The sequence below is a fragment of the Geotrypetes seraphini genome, chromosome 3, assembly GCF_902459505.1.
Source record: "Geotrypetes seraphini chromosome 3, aGeoSer1.1, whole genome shotgun sequence".
NCBI classification, from domain to species: Eukaryota; Metazoa; Chordata; class Amphibia; order Gymnophiona; family Dermophiidae; genus Geotrypetes; species Geotrypetes seraphini.
In genome coordinates, this window is record NC_047086.1 from 87,825,375 (window position 1) to 87,850,798 (window position 25,424).

General features: G+C 43.1%; 1 protein-coding gene across 8 annotated transcripts in view; it reads left to right on the plus strand.

Moving 5' to 3' along the window:
* The first annotated feature begins 16,653 nt into the window (after nt 1-16,653).
* Nucleotides 16,654-25,424, plus strand: part of ASAP2 (ArfGAP with SH3 domain, ankyrin repeat and PH domain 2) — a 317,096-nt gene continuing 308,325 nt past the window's right edge. For 4 of the 8 annotated variants that reach the window (XM_033936962.1, XM_033936963.1, XM_033936960.1 and 1 more), the window contains exon 1: nt 16,655-17,780. In XM_033936962.1, the coding sequence (XP_033792853.1) occupies nt 17,655-17,780 (126 nt within the window). In that variant the 5' untranslated portion in view covers nt 16,655-17,654. Of the gene's footprint in view, nt 17,781-25,424 lie in introns of all 8 variants that reach the window. The other 4 variants (XM_033936956.1, XM_033936958.1, XM_033936964.1 and 1 more) reach the window with 3 other exon arrangements.

The following is a 25,424-nucleotide window of genomic DNA, read 5'->3' on the forward strand; positions in this document are numbered from 1 at the left end:
TGAAGAGGGGGAGGTAACCCCCTCTTGGGAAAAGAGTTTGTCTTCCAATCATCGCTTGATCAATGTTAAAAGCGAGACCAGCTCAAAGGTGTAAAAATGATTCAATTATGTATATATATCTCTTAATTGGAATACTGTATGCACTTGAGTCAAAAGAAACTTCTTGCATTCAGGTTGCCACTAATAATTTTATCTGCACTTAGCTTGGTTGTAAAGCAAAGTCTCATCAGGGTCCCAACGCGGCCCCGTTTCGGTGTCTGCTTCAGGAGACCCCGCCAAAATTGAGATTTAATTCTGCTAAAGGGTAACAACCATGACAAGGTTCAAATGTGATCGTGCAAAATGTAAAAGGATTTTGATGCATCGAAATCCTTTTACATTTTTCACGATCACCTTTGAACCTTGTCATGGTTGTTACCCTTTAGCAGAATTAAATCTCAATTTTGGCGGGGTCTCCTGAAGCAGACACCGAAACGGGGCCGCGTCGGGACCCTGATGAGTCTTTGCTTTACAACCAAGCTAAGTGCAGATAAAATTATTAGTGGCAACCTGAATGCAAGAAATTTATTTTGACTCAAGTGCATACAGTATTCCAATTAAGAGATATATACATAATTGAATCATTTTTACACCTTTGAGCTGGTCTCGCTTTTAACATTGATCAAGCGATGATTGGAAGACAAACTCTTTTCCCAAGAGGGGGTTACCTCCCCCTCTTCAGAGTTTTATTTCTCTGAGCTGAGTTTTTGTACAGCGAGCCCTCCTCTCAGGTTGTGTAGATTACAGAGTCAGTCTGTGTCTTTTCATAGTTCACATTTTTTATCATAGGCATAAAAAACTCCATTCAAAATACCACATCTCAAATAGGAATTCGGCCCACCACTATGCACAGGGTTAAAGTATCGGAATCATTTGCTTAGCTTAAAGAATAGTGGTGCTCCAACGACAGCTTTACATTTATGTCTCAGTGTCCCTTGCTTTTACTTCAAACGCTGCCTCATTAGCCAATGGTCTCTCCGTTCTTCTTAATTTCTTTTTATATTTACTTAAGTTCTTTGGACAAGAGCCTTGTTTCGCCTATTTTCGGCTGCATCATGGAATTCTCAGTATTACTTTCATTATAACTAATTCCATTCATTAACAGCTACAAAATGCTAGCACACACTCCCCCAGTGGTCACTGACCCTCTCCCATCCCCCACAGATGTATATGAAACAGTACATACCTGTCTCTAGAACAGTAGAATCTGGTATGGGAAAGCCTAGTAGAGCAGCTCACAGGTGTCTTACGTTGCCTGTTGGGTGAGCTAGCGAATGATAGAGAGGAAGACCCAGAACCATAAGCCACCCTGCCCACTACATTTATGGTGGAAAGTTTAAGCCCACCAAAACCCACCGTACTGCCATACAGGTGCCACCTGCAGCCATAAAGGTTATTGAGGTGGTAGGTGGGTATAGTAGATTTGGGGGGGGGAGTTTTGGAGAGCTCACCTTACACTAAAAGGGGGTTCTAGTGAAATATATACCTGGCACCCTTTAAGTGAAGTTCACAGCAGTGTCTCCTAAGGTGCCTTGCAGTCCTGTTGGGATGTCTGCATGACCAGTCCATTAAGATGCTGGTCCCTCCCATGCCTAAATGGGCTTGATTTGGACAATATGAACATGGACGTTTTTATATTTGAAAATGACCAATACAATTAGATGTCCTAAGGGCCAAGATGTCCAAAGAGGCAATTTAAAAAAAAAAACCTGGATGTAAAGCGGTTTCAAAAATGGATGTTTTCCCGCCCCAACTTTTGGATGTCTTGCGGGAAACTTAGATGCACTATTGAAAATGCCCCTCCATATAATGTAAACCCCTTAGATTTTCTGCTTTATGATTTGAGCTATATCAAGAAATAAACTGTATTAAGACAGCAAAAAAGCCATTTTATACTCAGATATTCATTTTAAAAAACAAAACAAAACACTCAGTGCCATAGAACAATCCTACCCCTTAGGCAGTGTATATAAATCTTTCTGTGGTTGCAACTCATTCCTGAGGTCAGAGAAATTATGTGACTCTCTCCCAGAGGTACTGACTAATGACCCCAAACATAGGTTTTGCTACCACATCTGGGGTTATGAATGATCCACAGTTTAGTAAGCCCCTCCCTAAGTTCATTGTTTAGCTCTCAAGTGAGGTGGTCATTGCCTAAGGGTGACACCTAGTGGTTAGATTCATGGCCCATGATTATAGGGTTCCAGGAGAAGCCTTAGTGCACAACCAGGTTGGAGGAGTTAAAATAAGAAAAGCAGTTATGAAATAGGAGTATTAACACACATATGGTATTCCCAGGCCACAAGACAATGGGTAACTAAATCGGCTCTTATTTTTGGTTGCACATATGTAATTAATTGTACCAGCACCAAACAAATGCATTCAGGTACACATCAATTTACGAAGAGCCAGCAAGCTACTCACTACTATTAATTAACAAATGGAGAAAAGACGTCAGTGTCACGTTGGATTAAACAGACAAATCCTCCGGACTCAGCAGCTTCAAATAGAAAAATTTAAAGGTGCAGACACATCCTCGGTCATAAAAACTTCACTGTTGTAGTCATTATTTAAAAATCTAACATCAATACAGAGCATATAATGACTCTCCACTCTTATAAATTATCTTCTTAGTCAGAAAAAACTAAAAACAAAAAATAAATAGAAAACTTATCTGCTGCAAGGATCTTCGTTAGATGATGTGTTAGCAGAGTCTAAAGACAGCAAATGGTCCGGATCAATCTCCAACGGACCCCTTTCAGCCAACTCCCAACAGGGCCCCTGTTTCGCTACAACTAGCTTCCTCAGGGGAATAAGCTTCAAAAATTCTGCCTCCAAAAATGGCCCCCTCGGCATACTGGAAATAGGCTTCAGTAGCATAAAGAACGTGATGACATATCAAGACAAAAAAAGAAAGCAATTTTTATTTTTACCCAGCTCACAGGAAATATACTACAGTTTCAGAAAAACTAACTAGAAAAAGGCTCTCCATTCAATATTTAAATTGAATCCTATTGGAGCACAAGTACCCAATTCAAAAATCCAGCGCTGCTCCCGCTGTCTCAATAAAGTTTTATAATCCCCACCATGAACTGGCGGGGGTGGCAGGTCAGTAAAAGCATGTTGCAAAGTTAAACAATGTTCCACTAGAGGTGCTTCCAAGCGCTTGCATGATAAACAGGATTTATATTCTCTCGTACAGGTTCTAAATTTCCTAGACATTTGTCCAAGAGCATTGAATAGCATATATAATACCCATGGAATCACATGTGGTATTATATCGAAGTGAATAACTTTTATTATCTTTTGGATTGACAAAAACAGCACCTTCTTGTATAATTGAACATATGTGACAGTGACCACATTTAAAATGTCCCACCCTCCCATCTCTGCTACCAAGTAGCTGACGTGGCATAGAGCCTTTACTAGCTGGGCATATACGCTCCTGTATATTACAGTTTCTCGAGTACACTAGTATAATTCTACTGTCTTTAAAACAGGTGAAAGTGGATAAACAGTGCTAGTATTTCTTAATAGCTTTTCCAAAAAACTTCACTTGACTGGTAAAGTGTAAAGTACAGGTCAATATATCGATATTGGAGGTATCCTTTTCAACATACTGTAATAGTCGCTTTCTATCATTGAAAGATTCTATCATTGAAAGATTCTATCTTTTGAAAGATCTCTTCACACATTGCTTAGAGTATCCCCTTTCATAGAACTTAGTTGTCAAAAATTCTGATTGATGCTTATATTCCATTGTAGTAGAACAAATTGATATTGAGGAAGACTCTCCTTCAGATGTCTTGGATGTGAGCTCCAAAAATGCAAAAAGGTATTACAATCGGTTTCTTTTTGGAATACCATTGTAAAAAATTCAAAATCTCTAATTTCAATCAATACATCCAAAAATGATATTTCTGATGTACTGTATGTCATGGAAAATTTAATTGTACTTTCACAACAATTCAAATAACTGAGAAAACCTTGTAATCTCTCAATAGAGCTTTCCCAAAGAAAAAAGATATAGTCAATATATCTTTCCCAGTAAACAATACTGGGAAAGAATGTAGAAAAGTAAACATGATATTCTTCAAACTTTGTCATAAACAGATTTGCCAAAGATGGGGCACAGGTAGCTCCCATTGCAGTACCCTGACACTGTTGATACCACCTCCCCTGGAAGTTTAAATAATTCTTTTTCAGGGAGATCTGTAACAGTTGGATCAAAAACTCAGTGGGTACTGCATGGGGATGTGGCCGCAAAGCAAGAAAAGATTCCAATATTTGCAGAGCAGCATCTTGAGGAATATTTGTGTATAGCGACTGCACATCCAAAGTCACTAAAATAGTGCTGCTTGTCACTCTCAATTGTTGTAACTTCATCAAAAAATAAGTAGTGTCCTGAATATATGATTAAGCTGTTGACACTAAAGGTTTCAAAAAAAAATAATCCACATACTGATTAACTCTCTCCAAGAGAGATCCTTGTGCTGAGACAATCGGTCGCCCCGAGGGGCGTGTAGCATGCTTGTGTATTTTCGGAAGAATATAAAAGAAAGGAGTCCGTGGATACCTAGGTGTAAAAAACAAAAATTATTTTTGTGTCAAATATCCCTGTTTGACTGCTACTGCAGCAATATCTTAAATCTTAAGTCTAAGTTTGTCAGCAGGGTCCTCCTGAAGAAGATGATAAACTGTTGTCACCGACAATTGTTGCAAAATCTCATTAGTGTATTGTGCCTCATCAAGGACCACCACCGCTCCACCTTTATCAGCACAGTGAATTATAATATCATCTAGGCTTCTCAGCTGTTTCAAAGCCTCATTCTCTTCTCTCGTCAGATTCCAGCGCTTAAAAATGCGTTTCTTTGCTAACCTTTCAAATTCTTGGAGAACTAATTTTTTATGACCGAGGATGTATGTGTCTGCACCTTTAAATTTTTTTATGACCGAGGATTTGAAGCTGCCGAGTCCAGAGGATTTGTCTGTTTAATCCAACGTGACGCTGAGGTGTTTTCTCCACTTGTTAATTAATAGTAGTGAGTAGCTTGCTGGCTCTTTGTAAATTGATGTGTACTTGAATGCATTTGTTTGGTGTTTATAATAAGAAGCATTTACTCTAAATATTATTATTTTTTGTCATATTAATTGTACCAGTTCATAAAGTGTATCACAATGACTCAATTGTTAATATCAATACTTATATTGCTTTAGCAAGATCTTCAGATGTACCATTTGGAACTTGCATGCACTCGTCATTGATCAGCTCTAAACATTTTCTTGTCTTTGTTAAATATTTTGAATATTTTATCTCTATTAATTGGTAATATAAACCACTTATGATGTATGATATTAGCTGGGGACTAACTTTATACAACATGTTTCACCAAGACAGCTGCTTCAAGGATGACCCCTGTATCTCTCCAGTCCATTCCCCAGTATCCTGAATAAAGATGAATTTTGCACTTGTATGTTTTCATTATACATCACTGAATATGTTGAGAGGCATAATCAAAAGAAACGTCTAAGTTCGTTTTGGGCCTAAGTCGTAAGTTGCCCAAAGTCGGACATGGGAAAAGGTCCATTTTTGAAAAATACGTCCGACCAACAGAGGTAAGAACGTCTTCGGACACCGAGTAGCCCGCCTGCTTCGAAGGGCTTTAAACTAGGTAAGTTGGGGGAGGGTACCCATTTATATACCGGAGCAGTAAGTAACAATCCTAATAAGGTGAACCAAAACTCCACTTCTAAGTCAGAGGTAAGTACCCTTGCTGCAAAAGATTCGCTAGGAGACACTCTAATTCAGATGGGTAACTCTCTAAAGGGGTTTAGACACAAAGAGTGGAGAGCTATGTATGTAAATGCACACAGCCTAGGGAATAAATTTCTAGAACTAGAAACAGAAATAGTAAATGCAGACCTAGACGTGGTAGCAATATCCGAAACATGGTTCACTGACTCTCATGGGTGGGATATAACTATACCAGGATATAACCTGCTTCGCCAAGATAGAGAGGGTAAGTTGGGAGGTGGGGTAGCACTTTACATCAAAGAGAACATCAAGACAACTAGGATCACAGATGTCAAGTACACTGGGGAATCCATCTGGGTAAACCTGGCCAGAGGCGGAGAGAAATGCCTATACCTCGGTGTGGTATACAGACCTCCAAGACAATCGGAGGACAAAGACAATGAATTAATTGAAGACATTGAGAACATCACCTTACGGGGGGACGTTGTCCTGTTAGGGGACTTCAACATGCCTGATGTAGACTGGAACACATTCTCAGCAACAACTTGTAGTAGCAAGAGGATATTAACATCCATGAAGGGAGTACAGCTCAAACAAATGGTACTAGAGCCCACTAGGGCCCAGGCCATCCTGGACCTGATACTTACGAACGGGGAAAGCGTCACGGAAGTCTTGGTGGGAGAAACGCTGGCAACCAGTGACCATAACATGGTATGGTTCAACCTTAGAAAGGGCTTCCCTAGATCACAAACAAAAATGAAGGTACTCAATTTCCGGGGCACTGACTTCGCAAGCATGGGTGATTTCGTCCATCAGACGCTACAGGCTCTGGAAACAACGGATGATGTGGAAGCTATGTGGTCAACACTGAAAAGGACACTACACGAAGCAACTATCCGCTACATAAAATCGGTAAATAAACAACAAAGAAAGAAGAAACCCCGTTGGTTCACTGATGAGATCTCACACCTAGTCAAGGACAAGAAAAGAGCATTTCTTTCATACAAATGCACCGGGGAGAAAGAAGCTAAAATTGAATACAAGACAAGGTCTGCAGCGGTCAAAACAGCAGTCAGGGAGGCCAAACTTCGAGTGGAAGAAACTCTAGCAAAGAACATTAAGAAAGGGGACAAATCCTTCTTCAGGTATATTAGTGACAGGCAGAAGAACACAAATGGGATAGTACGTCTTAGAACAGCAGATGGGATTTATGTGGAAACAGATTCTGAAAAAGCCAAACTACTGAACGATTACTTCTGCTCAGTCTTTACCTGCGAGGCACCTGGACACGGGCCACAGCTGGAAGCAAAGCCAAGCAAGGAAGACCCATTTCAGAATCTTGGGTTCTCACCAGCTGATGTTTACAGCGAACTGTCAAGACTCAAGGTAAGCAAAGCCATGGGACCAGACAAATTGCACCCACGAGTTCTCAGGGAGCTGTGCGATGTCCTGGCGGAACCATTAACCATGCTCTTCAATCTCTCCCTAAGTACAGGGAGAGTCCCCCTGGACTGGAAAACAGCTAACGTCGTTCCTCTGCACAAAAAGGGTTGCAGAGCGGAGGCTGCAAATTACAGACCAGTGAGTCTCACATCAATAGTGTGTAAACTCATGGAAACACTACTTAAATGTAAATTAGACACGATTTTGGATGAGGGGAATCTAAGGGATCCTAGTCAACATGGATTCACTAAGGGTAGATCATGCCAATCCAATCTTATCAGCTTCTTTGATTGGGTAACAGGAAAGCTGGACTCGGGAGAGTCTCTGGACATAGTGTACTTAGACTTCAGTAAAGCTTTCGACAGCGTCCCACACCGTAGACTATTAAACAAGATGAAATCGATGGGGTTAGGCGAGACACTAATTGCATGGGTCAAAGATTGGCTGAGTGGAAGACGTCAGAGGGTGATGGTCAACGGCACCCTCTCTGAGACATCGGAGGTGACCAGCGGAGTGCCACAGGGCTCGGTCCTGGGTCCACTCCTTTTTAACATATTCATAAGAGACTTGACCCAAGGGCTTCAGGGTAAAGTAACTCTATTCGCTGATGACGCCAAACTATGTAATATAGTAAGTGAAAGCAATCTGCAGGATAGTATGACGCAGGATCTGCTTACGTTGGAAAACTGGTCCTCGACATGGCAGCTGGGCTTCAACGCTAAGAAATGTAAGGTTATGCATCTCGGTAGCAGAAATCCATGCAAACCTTACACCTTAAATGGAGAAACACTGGCTAGGACTTCAGAAGAAAGAGACTTGGGAATAATCATCAGTGCAGACATGAAGGCCGCCAAACAAGTAGAGAAGGCCTCATCCAAAGCAAGGCAACTTATGGGATGTATCAATAGAAGCTTCGTTAGCCGCAAATCTGAAGTCATAATGCCACTGTACAGAACCATGGTGAGACCTCATCTGGAATACTGTGTGCAATTCTGGAGGCCACATTACCGTAAAGACGTGCTTAGAGTTGAGTCGGTTCAGCGGATGGCCACTAGGATGATCTCGGGGCTCAAGGGTCTCTCGTACGAAGAAAGACTAAACAAATTGCAGCTCTACACTCTAGAGGAGCGCAGGGAGAGGGGGGACATGATTGAGACATTTAAATACATCACGGGACGTGTCGAGGTGGAAGAAGACATCTTCTTTCTCAGGGGACCCTCGGTCACAAGGGGACATCCATTCAAACTCAGAGGAGGGAAATTCGATAGTGACATAAGGAAGTATTTCTTCACAGAAAGGGTTGTAGATCACTGGAACAAGCTTCCAGAGCAGGTGATCAAGGCCACCAGCGTTATTGACTTTAAGAATAAATGGGATGCCCTAGTAGGATCCTTACGAGGGTCGAGTTAAGGAACTAGGTCATTAGTACTCAGACTTAATGGGGTGGGTCAGTAGAGTGGGCAGACTTGATGGGCTATAGCCCTTTTCTGCCGTCATCTTTCTATGTTTCTATGACATATTATTATATATTTTTTTAAAATCATCTAACTGTACGTCCAGCCGTCTGATCATCCAGGCCGCTAAGTCGTCCATCTTTATACCCCATTTTCGTCCAAAAATTCATCTAAGTCAAAAACGCCTAGAAAAAGACCTTTTGGACGTGGCAGGGTCAGCAAAGTGATGGACTGGAACCTAAACATTGCACCAGAGTAGTGGGTACCTTACAGGGCACTGCTGTGAACTTCACAAAAAGGGTGACACATACACATCTCATCACAACAACCGTATAGGTCATGGTGAGCCCCCAAAAACACCTCCCAGAACCAAATAGACCCACCTGTCTACCACCCCAATAGCCATTATGGCTGCTGGTGCCACTTATATGGCAGTACAAAAGGGTTTGGAGAGTTTTTGGGGGGTGCACATTTCACCATGAATGCAGTGATTAGAGTGGCTTATGGGCATGGATTCTCCTCTCCATGGTTCACTAACCCACCCCCAAGACCACTTAAGCCATCTCTGTGCAGCTCTACTAGGCTTTCCTATGCCAGGCTGCCAGGTGCTGATGTTCTGGAGGCAGATATGTAAATTGTTATTATGATTTTTATGGGGGTGGGGTCAGTGATCACTGGGGCAGTATGTGTAGGTCTGTACTTTGTATCTGCAGCGCTTATCTGGTCACTTTGGTTATTTGGCCACCTTCTGTGGATTTAGACCTGGTTTTAGATAGCCTAAGTCACAACGTCTAAATTCTGTCTAGGTCAGGGGTGTCAAAGTCCCTCCTCGAGGGCTGTAATCCAGTCAGGTTTTCAGGATTTCCCCAATGAATATGCATGAGCTCTATTTGCATGCACTGCTTTTATTGTATGCTAATAGATTTCATGCATATTCATTGGGGAAATCCTGAAAACCCGACTGGATTGTGGCCCTCGAGGAGGGACTATGACACCTCTGGTCTAGGCAGCGTTGTAAAACTTTTGGTTATACATGCAGTACGACTAAGGGCTCCTTTTAAGAAGGCGTGTTAGGGCCTTAACGCGCGGAATAGTGCATGCTAAAATGCCACACATGCTAGCAGCTACTGCCTCCCCTTAAGCAGGCGGTAATTTTTCAGCTAGCGCGCGCTAATCTGGTGCATGCATTAAAAACGCTAGTGCACCTTTGTAAAAGGAGCCCTAAGTCTAGGATGGCCCACATCCCGCCCAAATCCAGCCCTTGACATGCCTCCTGAAATGCCCTTTTTAGCTCTGGGCATACTGCAGCACTGTGAAGGCCTAAGTCGATTTTAGATATGTCTACAACCCGGTTCGATTATCGGCACAAGGACGACTTGTGTTACTAATCGTCCAAGTGCCGATTTAGGTCGGTTTTTAGACGTATTTCTGTTTCAATTATGAGCCCCTTATATATCAACAGCGATAAATCAAGAATTATAAATCCAACCAAATCCAATCCAATTTTTATTTTTTGTATCTATAAATAAATATTTTTGGTTTTAGCTCTAGCGCCTCTTCTTTTTGTTGGTGCCCATGGTTCATCCCTACTTTTTGTGGACTGGATTTCCTTGACATAGGGTTTTTGTGCTGTTGAGACTGAGCCATAGTAGCTTGCAATCTGTTCAGGAAAAAGGAAGGACAATATAACTGCCTAGAACTGAAAGGTATTGGCGGGATAGAAGATACCAATGTAATATAATAGGGAAAAAATTGGGAAGAGTAGAACTTTATTTATGAGCAATTCTATTCTATTCATTACACTTTTATACCAACTTAATTTACATATATAACTGGGTGAAGCCCCTGGATTTCTTAGCACCTTGAGGATTAGTACACAAACTTTAAGTTGAATCCGTTGAGCAACTGTCAACAAATAAAATTAAGAGCAGGGGAAACGTGAGAGGCCCACAATTTATTATACTGCTTAACTTTCCCAGATCAAAGCAGTTTATAATAAACAATAAAAACAAACAAAGCAGAAAGTGGCCTTAGCACACCCTTATAAATTGCTGTGCGCACTAGATGCTAACGCCAGCATTGAGCTGGCATTAGTTCTAGCTGCGTAGCGCGTGCTAAATTTCTGCGTGCACTAAAAACGCTATCGCAGCTTAGTAAAAGGAGCCCTAAGAGCTGGATTCTACAAATCTTCAACCAAAACTGCACATGGACTTTGAGTTTAAAATACAATCTCTTACCCTTTCTATGCAGCATACATTAGTGGATACAACAAAAAGATTAAATTTTACTTACCCAGCTGGAGATCCTCTTGGGAACTGAGACGTGCCCCCAAATGTCAGTCTAGATAGGATGTCAAATGTAATCTTTTGTGTTTTATGTTTTTATGTATTTTCTCATCTATTCTAGGTCCTGGGGCCAACATAAATGCTGGCAGCATGCTGACAGCTAGCATACAGAAATGTGAGGCTGACAACTATCTCTAGCAGAAAGTTCAAGTTTAAAAACTGTAAAACTATAAAAGGCTTCTATTCTATGGAGACAAGCTCAGTAAAGTTTGTCTTTTAAGATCTATGAATAGCCAGATTATACCACCAAGTTGGCAACCGACTCATGGCAACATGCACAGTGAGGAATCCACCCTGTGATGTTTTTAAGATCTAAACTGTCTATATAAAGGAACCTACAATTTAGCTTTTATCCCCAAACTTATCAAAGCTCAGAGCAAAATAATGTATACTTAACCAGAGATATGTCCTCTTCTTCTGCCATCACAGAAAGAGAATTCCCTCTTCCCTGATAAAACAAATTTCGTCCTCCTAGAAAACAGCAAAACCTCAACCGTAACAAACCTAGTAATTAACTCGGTCTTATACCTCATTCAACCCATGCTAAAACTCCTTGGAATACTGATTGGCAGAGGCTGTACCATGCAACCACAAATCAACAAAATAATAAAAACATCATTCACAACTATGAGAAACCTAAGGCAAGTTCGAAAATTATTCGACAGAAAACAATTCCAACTTTTGGTACAATCTCTCATCCTAGGCATAATAGACTATTGCAAAATACTATATCTTCTCTGCCCAGCAACCATGATAAAACAACTACAAACAATACAAAACACAGCCTTAAGACTCATCTACTCGCTGAAAAAATACGACCATGTCACAGAGGCATACCATGACTCTCATTGGCTCCCTATACAAGCAAGAGTACACTTCAAATTTCACTGCCTACTATTTAAAGCCATAAACGGAGACAGCCCAACCTACTGGAAAAACCGACTAACTCTATCCACCTCAACCAGATTCAGGAGAGCCCACACACAATTCAAACACCCGCCAACCAAAAATGTCAAACGAAGAAAAATGTATGACAACCTAACCTACTGGTCACCAGAGCAGCAAAACTGGACAGACAGTTCACCGATCTGCTATTTTTGAACACAGACTACAAAACCTTCAAAAAAGAAAGAAAAACCCTACTCTTCATAAAACACATAAAACCTATATAACAAAAATAGATCCTCCCAAGCATCATCTACGTTACAATCTACTTCTTAGCAAATCAAAAATGTTCAAACCACTCCTTATGTATCTCCTAATATCTTGACAATTCTCATGGAATCCACTTTATGTATTCTATATCATCTTGACAATATTCTGTATCATCTTGACAATTCTCATGGAATCCACTTTATGTATTCTGTATCATCTTGACAATCGTATGTAATCTGCCTTGAACCGCAAGGTAATGGCGGAATAGAAATCACTAATGTAATGTTCTCTCTCCTCTCAGAAAAAAATAAGATTGGTTACAATGCGGTGACCCACATGAGTGAGGGTTGGCTGGGAGGATTAGAATTCATCAGCAGAGAGCAAGAGAAGGAGTGGGAGAATACGTATGAGTATGGGACAGGCATGGGGGGGGGGCTGTGCCTAGGCCACATGCATACACATAGAGTGGAGATGGCTGAATGAGAGGGAGAAAGTATTGAAGCTCTAGGGCTCAGAAGAGGGGGAGGAGAAAAGGGAGGGTGAGGTGGTGAAATCAAAAAGTGGTGGTGGTGGTGGTGGGGTTAAGTGGTTTAGGGTGAAGAGAGAGATTGGAGAAAGTCAGTATTAGGAGGAGTTGGTGCACAAGAATCATGGGGGAAGAAAGAGTTAAGCACTGGGCACCTCCGAATTTCCTAGGCCAAGGCTGGTGATACAAGTCAGATTTGTGAGGCTTGAGAGGTGGCTAGTCTCATAAAATGAAAGTGAAAGTAGATTGGTAACCTAGACTTACCAGGGAGAGATCACACACGAGAGGCATAGCTATGTGTATGGTAGAGTTAAAGAAAGTACTGCACTATCCTTCAATTGAAAAGGCAGAATATAAATATTTAAATTTAATTAAATCAAACGTCTTAAGTGTGGATCATTATTAGTACTTTTACAGCTCTGAATACATATTACCCTTAGGGTGAATTTGCTGTGGATGGGACGTTCATATTACTTCCTTGATAAATACCTACCTTAGATTACAATCTGTATAACAGTAAAGGGTTTAGCCATCTACAGGTCTGGTCAGCCTTTAGACAGGATGAATGACTCCTGGATCCATTACAGCAACTAACTAATCGCTGACCATATAAGAACTGTCTAGTGTTTATCCCTAGAGGCAGAGATATACTGATATTTCCTCTTCCTCTAAAATTGAAAATAACCCAAAAACATGTATTATTTACTGAGAGAGTAGTTGAAGCCCAGGGCTGTTGGAATACTAAAGAAAAAAGGTGGTTACCCATAGTGCAAGCTGAGGGGCATCAACCAACCAACCGCCATCACTATAACAGGGGTGGAAATAAGTACCTATAGAAAAATGGCCTTGTAATTGTAAGAGGAGCTGCATCATTAGAGGGCTCCTGGGATATTTCTATCACTTACTGCAAGTAGACTGTCCCAGCAAGACTGTAACTGTCTGCCCTAATTTTCTAGGATACAGCTGTAGAGCACTGTAACTATCTTAGCAAGCTAAACTTTAATTTTTCTAAACCATTTGGGAAATAAACAGGACTAGATTTGCCATTAGACACACTAGAGCCATGCCTAGGAGTCAAATGCTGCCATAAACCCGCCTTTTCCTCTTATTATGTGCCTGATCAGTCTGTGCTTTCCTCCAATAACAGCAGGATTGGATCCCCATCTCACCTACAGCCTAAGTCAACAGAGAACCAAGCAAATTGTTGCAGGTAAGGATTCTGGACCTGTAGCAACAACAAAAGAAATCCAGTGTGGAGCTCAGGGCCGCCATCAGAAATTTCTGGGCCCCTTACTGAGCAATCCTATTGGGCCCCCCACGCACCCCTTCCCCCTCCAACCCCCCTTTCTTCCATTAGCCGAATACACACATACTTTTCTCTGTCGCCGCACTCTTTGACCAAAAGATTTGTAAGCCTGCACCCACGTAAAGGTAGACTCTTTCAGCAGCTCCACTCCCTCCCTCCCCCTTACCTTTGTGGCCAAGTCAAAATGATCTACCCACAATAAAATTTTAAAAACACAAAGCACGCTGTACGCAGAGAAAATGTTAATTATCATTTATATTCCGCGGGTTTTCAAAGAGGTCAAGGCAGATGACTTTATTTAATGTCACCTCAGTAACAACTATACAAAAATAGACAAATATTCCCCCTCCCTTTTTACTAAAACGCGATAGCGGTTTTTAGCGCAGGGAGCTGTGCTGAATGCCCTACACTGCTCTCAACGCTCATAGGCTCCCTACGCTAAAAAACGCTATTGCGGTTTAGTAAAAGGGGGCCATAGTGCAAAATATAGACAGCATATATAAATTCTCAAAGCAGACACATTTTGATCACTAAATTGAAAATAAAATCATTTTTCCTACCTTTGGTAATTTCATCAATCTCTGGTTGCACTTTATTCTTCTGACTGTGCATCCAATATTTCTTTCAGCCTCCTGTATGCTTCCTCTCCTCCAGACCTCATTCCCTCCCCAAACTTTTTCTTTGTTTCACCCTGCCCCTTCTTTCTTTTTCTCTCTCTCCATACCCCCTTTCTTTCTGTATGTCTGTTTTTCTCTCTCTCCATGCCCCATTTCTTTCTTTGTTTCACCCTGCCCCCTTCTTTCTTTCTCTCTCCACACCCTCTTTCGTTCTGTATGTCTGTCTTTCTTTCTCTCTCCGTGCCCCATTTTTCTTTGTTTCCCCTGCCCCCTTTCTTTCTTTCTGGCTTCCTGTCCCCTCCTTTCTTTTTTTCTCCCTGCCCTCTCCTATGCCACCAGCATTGGGAAAATGCTGCCACCGCCACTGGGGAATAGGCTGCCACTGCTGCCATCGGGAACAGGCCGGCGCCGAGTTCGCCCTGCTTCTCTTCCCCGCGGGGCCGACCAACTCTCGCCACCCGACGTCAATTCTAACGTCGGAGAGGACGTTCTAGGCCAGCCAGGCAGCAATTGGCTGGCCCAGAAAGTCCTCTCCGACGTCAGAATTGACGCGAGTGGCGAGAGTTGGTCGGCCCCACAGGGAAAAGCAGGGAGAACTTGGCGCCGGCCTGTTCCCGATGGCGGCGGTGGCACTCAAGTGGCTAAAGAGCCGCAGTTTGCCGGCCTAGGGAGAACACTAGAGGGTGGCCAGCTGTGCACCCCCTTGGGACGTAAACCCGGGGCGGGGCGGACCGCCCCCGTCCCCCACCTTGGTATGCCACTATCTGTACCTCACTCCCTCCCTATGACCAAAAATTCTCCTTTCTTCTATTCCCCGTGTACACAACCATCTCTTTCCCTCCCTTCCTCTCTCCCAAGTCCATGCCTTCTGTGTCCAAAAACCCATTCCATCCCCCACCTCAGCATCTCTTTCCCTCCCTTCCTCTCTCCCAAGTTCATGCCTTGTGTCCAAAACGCACTCCCTCCCCCCTTTTGTGTTCCGCGTTTGCCTCCCAGCCCATCTTTGCAACTTTCTCAGCAAAACGGAGCTCGAGCCGAAAGACTTGTCTCCTGTTTCCTGCCTGCCCTGCCGCGCACAAATAGCCAACCGGAAGTATTCTCCGACATCAGCGCTGACGTCGGAGGGCAGGCTTTGCTTAAGCCCTCCCTCCGATGTCAACGCTGACATTGGGGAACACTTCCGATCGGCTATATGTGAGCGGCAGGGCAGATAGGAACAGAAGACGAGCCTCACGGCTCGAGATGTATTTAACTCCGCGGGTCCCCCCGTCCAGCTCTCTTCTGTGCACCCCCTTGGGGCGTGCACCTGGGGCGGACCGCCCCCCCCTAGGTACGCCACTGGGACCGGCACCGGTCCGCGGACCGGCGGTTGAAGAACTGTAGCCTAGGACCCTGGGGGAGCCCGGGCCCCCTGTCAGCTCCGGACCCCTGAATGCAGGACTGGTAGTACTGCCCTGATAGCGGCCTTGGTGGAGCTTATGAGCCACACTTACAGGCTTCCGCTTACCAGGAACAAACTTGCAAGAGGCAGGTTGGTTCATGGCTCTATGCTACATTTCTGCTGTACTGGTTACTGCTTCAACAGATAACGACAGCTCCTTGCCTAGGTGTGTCACCAGTTGTAAATCTGATCATGAGTATAAAGATGACATTTTACCCATATCTACAGTATCTAAAAACACTTGTAACCCCAAAGTAATTCAAGTACAAAAAAATTGTTAAAGTGAATTATGAAAGGACCGAGACTTGAAATATAGCCCTATATAATATTTGGATTGAATATCCTCCAATATTTGCAATTATTTACATATATATTTCTTAAGTAATTGAGATTCCTGACTATGCAAAATGTTTGGCTATTTATCTCCCATTGAAAAAAAAAGATAGTAAACGTATTTATGTCTTTTATACTTGTCAAAGAAATGAAAGGAATTTATTATTATTATTAATATAGAGAGAGTCTTTGATCCAGTCAAGAGATATCTGAAGAGAGAAAAGGGTTGAGCGCGCAAGAACTAGAAACCCCACTAGCCGGCAGGTCAGCTTCACGCGCACACCTGGGGCGGCTGCTTGCCGCACGAGCACGCACACCTAGCAGGGCCTGTTCTCGCCAGCTGCGCGCGCTGGAGAACGCCCCTTGTTTGCCCTTCTCTATCCTTCTGGGTCGAAGTTCTAATCGCGAGGTGCGGTGCTCTGTGGTTGCCAATTATTTTTATATGTATAAAAGTCTCCTCTACGCTGTATAGAAAAATATATATATATTGCCTTGTTGGTTCAGCCCCTTTTCTCGGCAATGTAGAGGCTGGTATTGGAGAAAGGAAAAAGCAACGGGAGCGCGGTTGTTGTTTATAATAGTATCCGCGACTGGCTGTTGTGGCTTTTAGTTTTGGTTTTCTCTCCTTCCTCCTCGATTCGGGGTTTTAATGTTTTTAACGGGCAACTGCAGGACAAGCGTAGTTCGTGCACCCTAAGGAACTCTTCCCACCACTTTTCAAGCAATTTTTCATATTATATTGATTGTGCGCGTGCTCCGGTTCCTCATTCAGAAAAAAAAAAAAAAAAAAAAATCCCAAAGCCGCCGAAACACCGCCCAGAGAGGGAAAGGGAAGGAGATTATTTACAACTGGGCTTGGGGAGGATCAGCGACGGTGTGAAGACTGGCTGTGCTCTCTTTTCAAGCGGGAAGCTTTTAAAGCATGGAAACCTTTCCGGATACAAAATCTCAATAAATCTTTTGTCTGCCGGTAGCTGCGCTTCCTTCCATCTTTCTCATTCTTTCTCAGTAGTTTATGAACTTCTGATCCTCCCCGCCTCCTTTTCCTTCAAGTATCCTGTGAGCGCCGCCGGGAAAGCAGCGCGGCCGACTCCTGTGTTTAAGCCTCTTCACTTTATTTTAGGTAGGGTTTTGTGGTTTTTTAAAAAAAATTAGTATTATTTTTGTTTTCACTCTGTCATTGGAAGACTAAAGCGAGTGAGAGAGGCGGAGAGGGCCGGGTCCGCGGCCCGTTCCCACCATGCCGGACCTGATCACCGTGTCGGAATTCGTGTCGGAGACAAATGAGGATTACAAGGCTCCCACCGCTTCCAGTTTCACCAGCAGGATGGGCCAGTGCAGGAACACGGTGGCGGCGATCGAAGAGGTGAGCTTTGGGGGCTGCGAGGGGGAGGAAGATGAGACTGGGAAGAGGTTTCCCGTGGTGGGAAAGGAACAGGCCGGTTGGCCGCTTTGCTCTGCTTGCTCATGTTGTACTGAGAAGAAAAGGAACAACACCTAGTGCACCTCTTTTCAGTTTTCAGCAGGTGACAGGAGATGGGGGGTGGTGGCTCTGGTGTCTCCAAACAAATCTAGTTGATATGTTTTTAACCCATTGCTTGAGTCTGGTGACCAAACCATATAACCTTTATATTTTTTTTGTCTGATTTTTTTTCAGTACTTAACTATTCAGGATACTTATTTTTATAAAATTATTTAGTTTATTTATGGTTTTGGACAAAATGTATAGCATATCTAGGCATCCTGATCTTTAAAGTTAGGGTATGGATTTAAAGTGAGTTATACAGGTACTCCATCTTTTAATAATACACCATAGAACGAATTGTGTTGTAATCTGTTTTGGGAGGATATGGGAATGATAGATTATTAATTTCGAGCAGTTTTAAGACTGATAGTATGTCTGTGATTGTGTATAAAGGTCTATGTACTTGATATATAATCTGTTAATTTCAAACCATTATAATCTGGGTAGTAAAGTTTAAGGTAACGATCATCTTGGTTAGTCAGGAAAAAAAGAAAAGTTGCATCGATCTTGTGCTTTTTGTGATTGATGCTTGTAACAAACCTAACCACATATGGCTAATAAATACATCCTTATAATAACTGTGTTTTAACATTTTGCTTGGTTAGAGTGAATTGCATCAGAAAATTTGTAGACCCGGTTTTCTTGAATCTTTGTAGGTAATTATAATGCTGAATGTCATCAATAGATGATGGTTAAAGTGTTAACTTTTCTAGTGTCTGGGTTTTCAGAGTTGTCTTTTCTGTAATCAAAACTATTTCAAAATCAGTAATATTATTTTGGTAAGAGCCATTTGCAATATTTTGATATTTGATCACAAGTACAAACAGCTCAACACTTCCCATTGGAAGTTGCTGACATGAGTTATTAGATAATCATGCTTTAATGTTGTTAAAGCATGTTATTTTATTGCAAGTCAGATTTTGTGCAGTTGGATCTAGTGGCTAACAAGGTCCATTAACAGTGGAGCTGATTCTCAAAGCTGAATGCTAAAGCCTCACAATACAAACCAACACTGCCAAAAAATAGCTCAGGGATGCTGGAAAGAATCATTATGCAAATGATATGCACAGTGGTGTACCTAGGGTATGCAACACCCAGGGCTGATCACTTTTACTTCCCTCCCCCCTCCCCATATTAAAAGGGATTGGAGGAGCATTCCTCTGCACCTGGGGTGGACCACCTCCCCTCCCCTTGGTACTCCACTGCCTGAGGAAGGGGATTTTGGTCTCCAAAAGTTAGTAAAAAATGTATTAAAATTAGTCCAATAAAAAGATTATCTTATTTCCATTTAATTTTTATAAATGTTTATCAATACAGCTACTATACTACTTTATTCTAAACCAACACAAAAATTTTTTTTGCCATCTCTGGTTTCTGCTTTCCTCATCTCTTCATTCTCCATTCCATCCAGAGTTCACCCTCTTTCTCTGTCCCTGCCTTCTCTTTCTGTCTCCACTCCCTCCCCCATGTTCTAGCATCTTTCCTCCTTTCCTTCCCTCCTTCCCACCCCACGGTCTGACATATTTTGTACTTTTAAATCTTGAAATAAATTGTTTTTTAAAAGTCTAGTATCTAATATCTAACATGGCACTTCTGTTCGCTAGACATAAATCAAATGACTATTTCACTCCTGTGAAATTATTTGAAATTTTTAATGCAGAGGGAGATTCAGCAGGATATCAGAAATTTAGAGATAATATAATGTTAAAGATAAAAACTTCAACTCATGAGTTATAGTTTTATCATTTTGCAGTTTCTGATCACAAGGTCCTTCAATGATCCAATTGATGTCGATCACTGGAAGCTTTTTTTTGTTCTAGATCCAGCTCAGATCATAAGTAAAGAGAGAGTGCTTGCTTGAAAAATGCATGGAGACAAATGTTGCTTTTTTACAAGCAAAACAAGAATTTAATGAATGGGTCCTTTTACTAAGGCGTGCTAGCTAAAACGGCTAGCGCGCCTTAGTAAAAGGATCCCTAAGTGAAGAAAAGAAAACTGAAAATAAAACTCAGGACTGGTGCCCTAACATAGACCAAGCAGAAGTATATAAAACTTTGAGCAGTAAATAAACAAAGAGGGCCGGATTCTCTAAATGGCGCTGTTAGTGGTGGCCGCTTAGAAAAGCAGCACTGATCAAGTATCAATCATGTGACGGCACCGTTTAGAGAATTGCAGCCATGTCGAAAGTAATCATCGGACATGTAGATCAGGGTTTACAGGCCTACATTTCTGGTGTGTACTTTTGACAATAATTGCATCCATAGAGGCGCCTACATCCACTTCCAGCATAAACCATGCCTACTTTAGACGTAGACACCAGTAGGCGCCTCTGGATGGAAGTTGGATGCTGTCACTTGTAGGCGTGTGCAAGCTCCTATATATTTTTTAAAATTAGATTTTAATTGGTTTTAAACAAAGTGGTTAATTACCGCTCCGTTTATCACCAATTAAAACAATTTAGTTAGGCAGAGGTAGGGTGCCTACTGCCGTCTAACTTAGGGTGCACTATAGAGAATTTGGGCCATAGAATTGTAGGTGCATGATGTTAAAACAGCCTCTGCCTCTTTTGGCTCTCATACAGCTATTTGAATGCTGTGGTGCCCTGTATTGGTAGCATGGAATATTGCTACACCTTGGGTTTTGGCCAGGTCCTAGTGACCTGGATTGGCCACCGTGAGAACGGGCTACTGGGCTTGATGGACCATTGGTCCAACCTAGTAAGGCTATTCTTATGAGTTAGGGACCACTCGTCCCATCATGAGAGCTAAAGCTGTTTCCAGGTACTTTGACAGCTCCCACCTGTGGCTGAAGGCGTTTGGAAGTGAAAAGAATATAATTTAACATATTCTCTCTCTCTCTCTGAGTAAATGTATCATTGGGATATGCTAGCATGCTAAAGTTTCTAGATGCCTTAAATGAGGAGAGGGGGAAGTACTCTAGATCTAGCCCTCCAAGCATCAAAAAACTTAGTATAAGAGGTATCTGTTGTGGTGCCATAACATAGTCAAATCTGACACAAACACTGGAGGGGAGGACATTAATGAAAACTGCTGAAGATGTTTTTGTCTTTAATTTTAAAGATAGACTATAATAACATTGAAAGAAGTAGAAAGAAAAGGACTTGCAAAGGTTAAAGATTAGTATGTTATATGGATACTGTTTGAAAATACCATTTTAGAAGGATGAACCAAATGTATTCCATGTGTTAGGAAGACCCAAAAAAAACCCACTACTAGCATAGGTGAATGGTGAGGTAAAAGAGGCTAATAAGTATAGTCGGAACGGCATCTTTCCAAATATGAAATGCAGATCCAATTAAAGAAAACAGGAAAGAGCGTAAAGTTAGAAGTAAAGCTTTACTAAGGCAGGCTTTTGCCTTATCTATTCTACATAAACTGCTCTTAGTAAAGTCTCTGACGACTTCTTCCTGGCCAAATCCAATGGATTCTATCCTCATTCTTCTCGATCTGTCTGCTGCCTTCGACACTGTTGATCACCACCTCCTTCTCGACATGCTGTCCTCACTGGGATTCCAGGGTTCTGTTCTCTCCTGGTTTTCTTCCTATCTTTCTCATCGTACTTTCAATGTAGATTATGGTGGATCCTCCTCCACTATCATCCCACTGTCTATTGACGTACCCCAAGGCTCCATCCTGGGCCCTCTATTCTTTTCCATATATACCTGCTCTCTTGGTACACTGATCTTTTCTCATAGTTTTCAATATCACCTCTATGCTGATGACTCCCAGATCTACCTCCACACTAGATATCTCTACAGAAATTCAGGCCTGAATCTCAGCCTGCCTGTCCGACATTGCCGCTTGGATGTCTCACTGCCATCTCAAACTGAATATGGCTAAAACTGAACTTTTTATCTTTCCACCTAAACTCACCTCCCCCCTCACCATTTTCTATTTCTGTGGATAACACTATCCTCCTCCCTGTCTTGTCAGCTCGCAACCTTAGGGTGATATTTGTCTCCTCTCTTTCCTTCTCTGCTCAGATCCAACAAACAGCCAAAACCTGTCACCTCCTCCTCTATAATATTACCAAAATCCATCCTCTCCTCTCTCAACACACTACCAAGACCATTATACATGTTCTCATCACCTCACGCTTAGACTACTGCAACATACTTCTCTCATGCCTCCCACACATCCATCTCTCACCTCTTCAATCCGTTCAAAATGCTGCTGCACGACTCATATTCCGTGAGAGCAGCTATTCTCACACCCCTCTCCTCAAGTCACTTCATTGGCTCCCCCTCCATTTCCGAATACAGTTCAAACTCTTCTCACTGACTTACAAGTGCATTCACTCTGAAGCCCCCCAATATCTCTCTTCACTTATCTCCCCCTATGCTCCTCTCCGTGAACTCAGTTCATCGGGCAAGTCCCTCTTATCTGTACCCTTCTCTTCCATTACCAACTCCAGTCCTTTCTTTCTTACTGGACCCTATGTTTGGAACAGGCTGCCTGAATCAATACATCATGCTCCATCCCTAGCAGTATTCAAATCCAAGCTAAAAGCCTACTTTTTTTGAAATTGCTTTCAACTCTGAACTCCCACTCACTGCTGCCAGATACCTATACCCACTGTATCATTTCCTATACCATAATCTCCCCAACCCTGAGATGTGTTGTCTGTCTAATTAGATTGTTAGCTCTTCTGAGCAGGGACTGCCAATCAAGTGGAGCAAGCTTCATCCAAGGCAAGACAAATCATGGGTTGCATACGAAGGGGTTTTGTCAGCCATAAGGCGGAAGTCATTATGCCATTGTATAGATCCATGGTGAGGCCCCACCTCGAATACTGTGTGCAATTCTGGAGGCCGCATTATCGCAAGGATGTGCTGAGACTGGAGTCGGTGCAGAGAATGGCCACCCGGATGGTCTCGGGACTCAAGGATCTCCCATACGAAGAATGGCTTGACAAATTACATCTATACTCGCTCGAGGAGCGCAGAGAGAGGGGGGACATGATCGAGACGTTCAAGTATCTTACGGGCCGCATCGAGGCGGAGGAAGATATCTTCTTTTTCAAGGGTCCCACGACAACAAGAGGGCATCCGTGGAAAATCAGGGGCGGGAAACTACGAGGTGACACCAGGAAATTCTTTTTCACTGAAAGGGTGGTTGATCGCTGGAATAGTCTTCCATTGCAGGTGATTGAGGCCAGCAGCGTGCCTGATTTTAAGGCCAAATGGGATCGGCACATAGGATCTATTCACAGGGCAAAGGTAGGGGAGGGACATTAGGGTGGGCAGACTAGATGGGCCGTGGCCCTTATCTGCCGTCTATTTCTATGTTTCTATGTACTGTCTATTGTATGTTAAATGTACAGCACTGCGTACGCCTTTCAGCACTATAGAAATGATAAATAGTCGTAGTAATTAGACTGATAAATCACTGAATAAAAGGTCACTTTTGGAGGATCAGGCCAACAAAAACTAAATTAGATTGTGGTTTAATTTACTCTTGAGAATGTTGGAGAGAAGCCCATGTTGGGCACTCTGGTGGTGTTGGCTTAAAGAAACTGAGTGAAGCACATAGCTGTTGGTTGTTGGTTTTGCAATTTTATAATTTCAATTATAATGTGCTGTGAAAAACCATTTGCTCCATTTAATGTGCCGGAGCTAAAAAGGTTTGAGACACTGCTCTACATCCATAGAAGCCATGCCAAGCAGGCAGGTAGCCCTGAGCTCCACATCTACTGATGGAGTAATTACCAATGGCCAGCTGAGATAGCGCCAAACAGGTAGGGGCATCTGTGATCTGCCTCCTGAGGTGGCATTGTGTGACCCAGGCAGCCAGGCTGCGGGTTACCTCCAGAGATGGCGTATCCCTAATAGGTGAAAACTGCTCTGAACCTCCAGAGATGGTGTCCTGCCAAACAGACAGGAGGAGTAGTGCCCATGTACTGAGAGGAAACCATGCAGAACAGCCAATCCCTATATCCAGAGGTGCATCCATGCAGAATAATCATACAGAGATGTGCTCTAAATCCGGAGCTGGAGCCAATCAGAGAAGCCACACTATACCCAGAAATGGAGCCATGAAGTACTATCAAGTACAGCTAAAATCTACATTCAGAGATAGAACCATGTATTAGTGACAGGTGATGCCACCCTCTCCATCCAAAAATAGAAATTACATAGAAGGCGCTCTGTGGCCCGGCTCGCCATGACACCTTACAGCGCAACCAGGAGCAGTGGAGCTCTATATCCAAAAGGTCTGCAACATTGCCAGGCCAAGCCCTACTCCACGTACAGAGCTGGAAATATCCTGTACAATTAGGCAGAAACTCGCTCCACTATGAAAGCAGCAGCTGAGCTGCCTGCCTGCAACATAAGTATCCTACATCCATCCCGAGAGGAAATAGATTCTCGATATACTTTGCTTATATTTTTTGTATTTGAATAGGACCTTAATGTGGTAATGAGAATGTTTTATCATTCTTCACAAAACTTATTCTATGGTCAAAGAGTTTGGATCTTTCCCGATGTGACAAAGGCAATGCAAGAGCGTAGGAAGTTATTCCTGAACTAGTGTTTAAGCCCGTTACATTAACGGGTGCTAGAATGTATGCCTGTCTGTCTTTATTTATGTCTCTCTCCCTGTTCCTGTCTCTTTCTTCCTTCCTTTCTGTCTCTCTCCCTCCTGCTATTTTTCTCTCTCTCTCCCTGGCACCCTTTGTCTGTCTGTCTTTATTTCTGTCTGTCTCTCCCTGGCTTCCTTTGTCTGTATTTCTTTCTGTCTCTCCTCCCCCCCCACACTTTCCTTTGCAGAAGCAGCAGCGGTATTTCTGTTCCCCTCCAGGTCCCTGTGAAGTAGTAACAGCATTTTCCCCCCCTCCGTTCTCCCCCCTCCACTTTCCTTTGCAGAAGCAGCAGCGTATTTCCCTTCCCCTCCAGGTCCCTGTGAAGCAATTCCCTTCTCTTTCGTGAGCTGTCCTGCTCCGTTCGGCCCCTCCCTTCTCTTAATGCGATTTGGCCTGCTCCATTCTGCCCCTCCCCCTTCCCTTCCCACGGGCTGGCCTGCTGCGGCCGAAGGTTAGTTTTAAAAGTGCCGGTGGCGGCTCCTCTTACGCTGCTGATCCTCCTGAAGAGCAGCCTGCGATGGTGGCCGGCTTTAGCGAACCTCGCAGGCCGCTCTCCAGCCTCGGTAGCACGTTCCCTCTGACGCACGGGATCGCGTCAGAAGGAACGTGCTACCGAGTTGGACAGCGGCCTGCGAGGTTCGATAAAGCCGGCCACCATCGCAGGCTGCTCTTTACAGGAGGATCAGCAGTAGCAGTGGCGGTGGTGGCGGCGGCGGCGGCGAATGAGGGCCAAGGTGTGTTCCCTGCCGAGGACGCGGGCAGGAAGAGAGCTTGCCTGGCTTCCAGGGTGAGTGAGGGCGGGAGGAGGGGAGTGGCCAGAGTGATCATTGGCCGGGTTCTAAAATGGAACACGGCCACGGATCACACACCACGGCGGCAGTAATC